This window comes from Ursus arctos, unplaced genomic scaffold (assembly GCF_023065955.2).
Source record: "Ursus arctos isolate Adak ecotype North America unplaced genomic scaffold, UrsArc2.0 scaffold_2, whole genome shotgun sequence".
NCBI classification, from domain to species: Eukaryota; Metazoa; Chordata; class Mammalia; order Carnivora; family Ursidae; genus Ursus; species Ursus arctos.
This window is the reverse complement of record NW_026622874.1, coordinates 88,695,798-88,704,595: the sequence shown is the minus strand read 5'-3', so window position 1 is coordinate 88,704,595 and position 8,798 is coordinate 88,695,798. Positions and strand designations below refer to the sequence as shown.

Here is an 8,798-nt window from a genome sequence, read left to right as displayed (position 1 = left end):
CAATATTTTAGGGGGATATATTTAAGCAATGCCTTAGTTTGGGTCCCTTTAAAGCAGACCGGAAGTTGAGAATCAAGTGCAAGGGCTTTCCTGAGGAGGTGACCCCAGGAAGGAAGTGAGGGGAAGTGAGGCAAAGAAAGAAGAAAAGCCAATAAGGGCCATGTTGATTAAAAGGTCGCTACTGTGAACAACCCCAGTGGGGACTCTTTGATACACTGTGGAGAACACACCTCAGAATTGACCCCTCAGAGCCAGGAAGCTGGAGTATTTATTCACCAATTCCTGTCTCGAAGGTTACAGAACCTCCCCCTCCGGCTTCAGGCCTGCTGGGGGCAGGAGCACACTCGTTTCTCCCGAGAGCACCCTCAGACAGCAACTCAGGGAGCAGCTGGGGAGCCCAGGTGTCTGGGAACTGTCTACCCAGGGGGGCGAGTGGATGTGGGCAACACACCCACAGCGTCTGCTTCAGGGGATGATAAATTTGAAATGCCTGAGAGAAATCCTGAAAGTGTCAGAGGACACATTGGGGTTTAGGCCCTTAAAATCCATATGCCCTCTTCATGGCCTACAAGGCCCTCCATGACGACTCCTACTTCCTCTTAGACCTCATCTCCTACTACTCTCCCCCTTCCTCACCCTACTCCGGCCCTACCGGCCTTCTTTCCTTTTGGTCACTATACCAGGCCCCCTCCTACCTCCTGGCCTTTGCACTTGCTGTCTCCTCTGCCTGGAATGCTCTCCTCAGGCCCTTTGCCTGGCTGTTTTCTTTCCTCAACCTTCTAAGTCTCAACTTCGACGTTACATATTCACAGAGACTGACTATCTGGTTAGAAGTCATCCCTTCCTCACTTTCTCTAACTTATTTCTCTATTTTTCCCCCCTTTTCGCCCTCCCTCCTTTCCTTTCTTCCTCATTCCTTCCTTCATTAACAAACATTCATCCAGCACCTACCGCAGGCTACACGGACTTCTAGACTCTGGAGAGACAGTGGTCAGCAAAACAAACATGTAACCTGACAGACAAATTCTCAGGGGCTCGCCTCCCAGTTTCAGAAACAGACATAAACAAGAAACAAACACTTATTTGCAATAGTGATAAGTGCTTTGAGGGACTAGGGACGTGCTATGGAGGGAAACAAGGGGGAAGAGTGAACTTTACTTAGGCCATCGGGAAGGTCTCCGTTAGCTCATCACGTGTGTCACTTGGTACTTGTCATCTGTCTCCTCGACTAGACTTCAGCTCTACGAGGTCGAGAAGCATGTCCGCTTGGTTCCCTATGGTCTCCCCAGCGCCTGCTATAGAGCCTGGCTTAGTCCATACTCAATAAACGCTTGGGGAAAGGAATGACTCGAGACTAGAGATAGCCAATGGCGGCATCCTCAAGACAGGAAGGTGGTTCATTGCCAGGAAGCAGACAGAATTCTCCAGGGCGAATATGTGGAAGGAGAAGAGCAGGAAGCCTGGGAAGACCTAGGGAGAGGAGCCTCAGAGAGGAAAGAAACTGGGGGTCAGGCCGAGGTGAGGACAGAGAACACCTCACCTTTGCCTTGCCCACACACGCTGTCCTTGGCTACCAGCTCCTCAAGCAGGAAGGGCCTCTGAGAATCCATGGTTTCCAGCTTCAAAGGCTCCTACAGTTTGGATCCAGGAATCCAAGCCCTGTCTCTAGGGAACTGCAGGGTCCAAAGTGAAGGTTCAGAGGCTCAGAAAGGCTCTGGGGCTTGGGGATTCAGATGGAGCCTAAACTCCACATCTTAAAATCCCTGGCCCACGAATTTCTGCTGGGGCTTAACTCAGGTGTCACCTCCTCCAGAAAGACTTCCCGACTCCCGGTCTGAGTGAAAAGCCTCCTAGTGCTTCCTTTGGTCACTACTCTGACCACCCCAAGTGTCATCCTCTGCTTAGGGGAGATGTTATGAGTCAACACAAAGAAGAGGGAAGCTGTGCCTTAGCGCCCAGATCCAAGGAGCGGGCATACATGGCACTTCTGGATGGAGCCCCATCGCTGAGGGTCTTTTCAGGAGCAGAGAAAAAATCTGAAAATTAGACAAGGTGACAAGGGTGGGAGGGAGTGGGAGTGGGCGGTGGGGGTGGAGAAAGATGAAGGCCTTATTTCAAGGATACAGGTTGATGAAGAAGTGGGGAATGAGGGTGGGAAGTTTCCACGGGGCCCAGCCTGACCTCCCTGTTCTGGCTCCCCGCTACCTGTACAATCCAGCGCAGGCGCATTTGATTCGTGAAGGACCGCCCGCAAGGGCTAGGCTGCAGGTCCCACCGCGGCCACACGGCGGGGACCTAGAACCCCCGGCCGCCGGAGCGCGCGCCAAAAGCAGGCAGTCACCGCGCAAGGCCGTCCCGCGCAGTCAGAGACACCGCACCAGCATCATGTGGCATGTGTTTTTATGTAGGTAGAAAAAAAGTGCACAGAAGAGTGAGGGAGCGGGGAGCAGGTATGTCCTGGCCTGTCCTCTCGTTAGTCAGAATTGCAAGGGCCCGCCCCCAGTCCGGGGGCTCCCTCGAGGGTGGGGATCAAGTGAAGACCTCAGGCGGGGTTGCCCTACGGCGTACGACCCACGCATGCGGTCTCGAAACTGGCCGGACCGTTGCTGAACTTGACCGTGGAGAACTCGAGAGTCGAGTACCTCCGGGGCGGGTCTCTCCAGTGGGTGGGGCCTCACCGGGTGGGCCGGGGAGAGAGCCCCAGGCTCAACGAGCAAGGCCGTGGGGTGCGGAGAGCGCGATTTTCGGGGAAGGGTGGGGTCCCCAGGGCCTTGGGCTGTGGCAGGGGCGAGCCCCGCCGGCGGTTAGCCGAAGAGCTTGACGAAGCAGGGCTGGCAGTAGGGCTTGCCGGCGCGCTCCTGGAAGGAGCCCTTGGTGAGCGGGCGCAGGCAGAAGGTGCAGGTGAAGTGGTCTGGGTGGAAGCGGCGGCCCAGGGCTGACACGCAACGGCCGGTCACGGGGAGGCCACACGTGGCGCACAGCGAGCCACGCCGCGCGTGGAAATGGTTCTCGCACAGCGGGCGGCCCTCGTGCTCGAAAAAGCTGCCTCCCGAGAAGGGCGCGAAGCATTCCTGGGGGAGGGCGGCCGCGAAAGGATAAGTCAGCCGCCAACCCCCCGCCCGGATAGCCAGCTTCAGGGGCTTAATAACCCACCGTGGGAACCCCACTGCCCACAACCTGAATACCCAAGTAATCGCCCCGCCCCAGGCTCCTAGCTGGGCTCCGGGTTGCCCCCGCCCCCCCGCCCCCCGGCACACCCCCTGCCGCAGCAGCGCACCCTGCAGACGAAACAGTCCGGGTGCCAGAGGGCGCTGAGCGCGGAGATGTAGTTATCCAGAATGGGGCCTTGACAGCCCTGGCAGCGGGGGGCGAACAGCTGCAGGAAGTCCCGGCGGCAGTAGGGGCGGCCCTCTCGCTCGTGGAAACCTGGGGGCGGAAACCGAGCGGAAAGAAAAAAAACTGTGCCCGGGACTCGCAAGATCTGAGACTGTGGGGCCCGATGAGGGGCTGTGGGAAGGAGCAGTAGAGAGGGAGGGATCGGGTCTAGGGTGGAGGCCGAGTGGGAGGGGATAGGGCGGGCCCCCGCGTGTGGGAGGGGGGCAGAGCACTGGGGAGGTTGTAGTAGGCTGGACCAACGTGGGCGAGGCGGGGGATCGAGCAGACGGGTATCTTTCAAGACCGGCGCCAAGCTCTCACCCTCATCTCCGAAGGGCTCCCCACAACTGACGCAGCAGAAATGCTCCGGGTGCCAGTGGGTCCCCAAGGCGGTCACCATTTTCTGCGGAGAATGAATGGGGATATTCAATGTGGCCCTCCAACACTTCTACCCTCCCTCGCCCGTCATGAACCCACGTAAGCGGGTTTAAGCAGGAGTTTGAGGCGCTGGAGACCTAATGGGGAACTTGGAAGTCAGAGACAATGGGCGGAGTCCGGAGGGCCTTGGACGAGGCCGAGGGGCGGGGCATGGGTGGGCGGGGGGGAGGGGTGCGAAGGGCTGGGCTCACGTGTCGGATGGGTTGATTGCAGAGGCCGCAGCGCGGGGAGAAGCGCTCGAAGTAGCATTCAGGGCAGAAGGGGGCTCCGTCCTTCTCAAAGAAGCTGCTTCCTCCCAGGGCCATGGAACAGCCACCGCAAATGAAGTGCTCAGGGTGCCAAGCGCGGCCCAGCGCGGTCACCACCTGCGAGTTGGGGGTAAGGCCTGGGTCAAGAGTGGCCCTCGGGTCGCCGTGTGCCCAGCGAGCTCAGCAAGATTTACATGGCGCATTTCAAGTTTTCTTTTCTTCTTTTTTCTTTTTACCATTTGCCTCCCTTCACTCATTTCTCCCCACCCACCCTGAGAGGTCAGTCTCTGAGTGACGGAAATTCAACCCAGGTCTTCCAGCACAGTGCCTAGGGCCCTCCATGATTTTAGGAGCCCATGAAAATGTTGGAATTACTTTTAAAATCAGAAGAAGAAAATGAGCTAGAAAATAATTTATGTATAATATTAATAGATTCATCTTCACACCAACAGTCATACAATACAATTAAAAAAATTTTTTTAAATGGAGGAAGGGACCCATGAAGACCAAAGTGCCTAGGGCCCACAGGAATCATCATGCCATCCTGCTTTGCTAAGATTGGAAATTTCGGGGTGGAAGCAGGGTGTCAAATACAGCAAGGGGATCTAGGTCAGTCACTGGGCTCGGTTGTTATCGATAACATGTACTCCGTCCGGAAGCCAAGAACCAGAGCTCACAAACCAGATGCTGGGGGAGGAGAAACGGTCTTTGTTGGTGCCCAAGAGGTGGTAGTCTTTTGTGAAGACTGAGGTTTGTAAAGGAGCTAATACAGTGCCTGCACACCACAGAACCACAACAAATGGTAACTGGGTTGGAATTCTCATCCTGCCACTTACGTGCTGTGTGACTCAGAGACTTAGTCTCCTCATCTGTAAAATATGAACAATGGTAATACCCACTTCCCAGAGTCATTTATCAAAAGCGAACAGCACAAAGTCTGGCTCTCAGTAAGGATGGGTCCAAGGGTCTCTACCACCCCCCCTCCCCCCGCCCCACAGGGCTCCACTTACTTGCCCAGCAATGGGTTTATTGCAGGAGCCACAGAGACCCTTGGTCTGGGTGGGAACACCACGGCGGCTGAGGTCAGACTGCAGCAGCCCCAGCATGGTGTCCAGGCTGCCTTTGCTAGCCGGCCCCGGCGAGGACGGGGAGCCCTCATTCACAGAGCTTGGCACTGGTGGCTGCGTTGATCCAGAGGCTGGAAGCTGCAGCGAGGAGGACATGAGAGTTGAGTCAGCAAGGCAGCAGGTGTGGAAGGTTCTACAAGGGGTTGGGAAGCCACAAATGCGCACTGGCCCACACCCCACCTGATTCACGTGGTTTTGGACACGGAAGTCAGACAGGGAAGCCATCAGTCTATCCAACTCCAGGGTGGCTGAGGTTGCTGAAGGCTTTGGGAGAACCGGGGATGGGCTGGGAGGGCTGTGAAGAACACAATTTGTGTCAGCTCCGAGCCCCTCAGAGTAAAGCATGCTGCCCTCCAGTAACTCAGGTATCCAACACATCTCTCCCAGCTCCGCCAACTATGTCAAACTCACAGGCTGGGCCTTTTTTTGTCCTCAGATTGGTCCTCCTTCTGTTCCCCCGCAGTCTCCTTGCTTGATGGGAACTGAGACATTATTTCATCTGTGGAGAGGAAAGAAGGGCACTGGACATGGGACCATACTCTACCCCCTCCCAGTTAAGGCTTGTGTCCCTTTAGCGGCTACTCTGCAAAGAGTCTACCCCTCCGTCTCTGCCCTTCCCTGCCCTGTCCCCATCCCATCAAGGCCTATCTCCGTAACCTGGTACCTGTGATGTTGAACTGGGTAGCATTAAGTTCCTGAAGCAACCGGTCTAGCTCACAGAGCCCTGTGCCCAAGACACCGCTGGAAGAGGAGAACGGAGGGGCTGCAGGGGCCGCAGGCTTTGGGGACCGAGGCTTGCAAACCGTACTGAAAAACAGTGTGGGAGTCTGTGTTCAGGGGTGGGGAGTCCAAACCTCCTTACCTAAGTCTCAGTTGGTTTCCCCATCCCCCAGTTCCCAGGCCCCTCACCTGTACAGATGGTCCTTGTCCCCAGAGGCCCCTGAAGACTCCCCGGATCCTGTCTACAGAGAGAAGGACACACGTGTGGGATGACAGGCCTGTCCTTCGCGCCACTCAAGACCAGATTCCCCGTACCCTAGCCAAGCTTGGCCCTAATGTTGCCCCAGTCCCTCGTATTTGATCTCACCTGTGGCTGGTGGCCATAGGGCAGGGGAGCTGCGAGAGGCTCTGGGGACCGCTCTTTTGGAGCCCCTGACCTTGGCATGTGTGAGGTGGTGGTCTCCAGGTCAGAGAGCAGGGCATCTGCAGGGAGGAGGCCATCAGGGTGAGAAGTGGAGAGGTTAAGGTTAGAGCAGAGACGGGGCCTTAAGAGATTAGATTAAGGGTTCCAAGTAGGCAGTAGTTAAGGAGGGCAGAAGACAGTATTAAGAACAGAGGTCAGGAATCAGATGGAAACACAGGCCAGACCAAGGCAGAGAAGTAGAAGGGCAGCAAGGAATATTTATGACCAAAACGTCCTAAATGGCTCATCTTGGGGAATCACGCACAAAAGCTGCCGGATTCTTTTATTCTCTGCATCTTCTCTGATGCAGTCAAAATTGACTCTTTACTCAAGTCAAATTTGGCTTCACCCCAAATTGCTCAACTGGCCGTATGCCTGGCACCCAACTTTCTGGTTGGCTGCTCTTTTGGCCCACTAATTCCTGCCCCCTCCGGCACCTAAACAGGCCCGCCCCGCCCTGGCGCATCTCCAGCCCCTGGGTCCCACCCCAGTCTCCTCATTGGCAGGTCCGCTGGGACCTGCTTTCTGATTGGCTTATTTTCCGCAGCGCCGGTTACCCCTGCTGAGCAGCACCCCCTATCGCAGGGTGCCTGAACCCCTTCTCTCTCATGGAGAGCACAGCCTTCCATCCGTTTCCAACAGACCAGAAGGAGGAGATGCCTGGGTCCTCCTTCCTCCACCAAGACACCCCCCCACCACCTCCCTTCCTCAGATCTAGATCCTTTAAACCCTTTCCTTCCCAGAACCTATAAGTCCCTGCTCCCTTACTCATTTCTGAGGACCAGAGTGGCACCCTTAACCTCTCCCTGGCATCTTGGCACTCATCTATTCTCTTTCTGCCCCCCAAAGACCCGAGCCCTACCATATTTAGGGGTCCTTAGTTCTTTTCTTCCCCAAACTCTGCGACGGGCCGGTTTTCTTCCCCAGAATGTAAAGTCCTATTCTCCCCCTCCTGTCTACTTCCCCAGTGCCCGGACCCCAGACCCCTTTAACCCCTCCTCTCCCAGCGCCCCTGAGCCCAGGCGCCCACTGGCGGGCGCTGCACCTCCCTGCCCATCCGTCAGCAGCGAGTGATGGAGGAGCTGAGCGAGGGAAGAAGGGAGGGAGCGGCCAGTCCAGGAAAAGGCAGGAAGGGAGAGGCAGGAAGGGGGACGTGGAGTCGGAAAGGAGGCGCGGGCAGAGACCAGAATCAAGAAGACAGGAGGCGGGGATGGGAAGATGCGGGGAGTGCGAGGGGTTTCCAACCCGGGGAAGCGGGTCCAGACGGCGGGGAGGAGCTGGGGACAAGGGGACCCGAGCCCCACTCACCCAGGTCCTCCATGGCGGGGCGCGGGCGCACCGCGCGGGGCGAGCAGGGCGGGGGCTGTGTCCGGTGGGGGCGGGGGGCGGGGGGACGTCCGGGAGTTGGAGGCCCGGCCGTGACCATGTAAGGAAGCCGGGACCCGCTGGGATGGGGCTTGGGGGGTGGGGTGGGGGTGCAAAGAACGGGAGAACTCGGGATGGGGGCGTGTAAGGGAGGGAGGGCCCCGGCCCACCCAGGCCCAGCCCGCCTCTCTGCCGCGGAGGCAGCCACACCCCAGCCTTGGCCGCAGCTGCCGGGAGCCCCGGGCGGCCAGAGCCAAAGTCAGAGAAGTGGCTCTCCCGGACCAAGCTCGGGATCCATGCTCTATAAGACTCTTAGACACAGACTGAGGACCCCAAGCAGACACCTCCCAAAGCTAGCACCCCGAGTCCTATACAGAGCCCCTGTCCACTCGGGCCATTCCCGAGCGACTTGTTGCAGACAGAATTTTTGGGTTGAGGGCAGGAGTGGTGGTTCTAAGGATCAGACAACAGGTTCAGAGTCCTTCCTTTAGAGAACCTGACAATGACATGAACGGAGATCCCAAAAGGCACACGTACCAGACACAAATCTCTCAGAAACAGAGACAGACACAACGACCTTCCCTTCAAGACTTGGAAACCGACTGAACCCAGGCCCAAACCCCATGCAGACTCAGGCAAAACATTCCCAGGCAGCCAGACCACAGCCAGCCTTGAAGACAAAGCCCTTCCCCAACACTGAGGCAACGCAGACCTGTTCCAAAAGAGCCCTTGCCCAAGATACTGGGGAACACAGACAAACAAGACACAGACTCCAGTCACAAAAGAACAAGAGGCCTTCCCTGGACCGAGACCCTGAGAATCAAAGTGGAAATGAACACTTAGAGGTGAGTAGGGACAGACATAACTGTTACAGCCGCTGGGCTGTGGGTCCCAAGCCAGCCCTCAGTCCACACATGAGTATGGACTGTGGGTCTCAACCCAGCAGCATATTAAACCGACCTGGGAAGCTTTTTAAAAATACTGATGCCCAGGGCATCCTTTCCTCTGTCCAATGCAGTGAGAAAGTACCTAGACATCAACGTTTTGAAAAAGCTCTCTGGG

At 56.9% G+C, this 8,798-nt stretch overlaps 1 protein-coding gene across 2 annotated transcripts; it reads right to left on the bottom strand.

Annotated features, from left to right (window-relative positions):
* Window positions 1-2,383: 2,383 nt before the first annotated feature.
* TGFB1I1 (transforming growth factor beta 1 induced transcript 1) lies at window positions 2,384-7,921 on the bottom strand. Of its 2 annotated transcripts, none has more exons than XM_026515890.3 (11): window positions 7,680-7,921; window positions 6,276-6,391; window positions 6,098-6,150; window positions 5,853-5,995; window positions 5,600-5,687; window positions 5,369-5,483; window positions 5,072-5,266; window positions 4,005-4,178; window positions 3,697-3,778; window positions 3,278-3,426; window positions 2,384-3,071 (listed from the first exon to the last, which is right to left on the bottom strand). In XM_026515890.3, the coding sequence occupies exons 1-11, from the start codon at window positions 7,795-7,797 to the stop codon at window positions 2,805-2,807; spliced, it is 1,500 nt and encodes a 499-aa protein (XP_026371675.2). In that variant the 5' UTR covers window positions 7,798-7,921; the 3' UTR covers window positions 2,384-2,804. The 2 variants fall into 2 exon arrangements, with proteins under 2 accessions (XP_026371675.2, XP_057171134.1); XM_057315151.1 differs by lacking the exon at window positions 7,680-7,921 and adding an exon at window positions 7,234-7,316.
* Window positions 7,922-8,798: the final 877 nt, after the last annotated feature.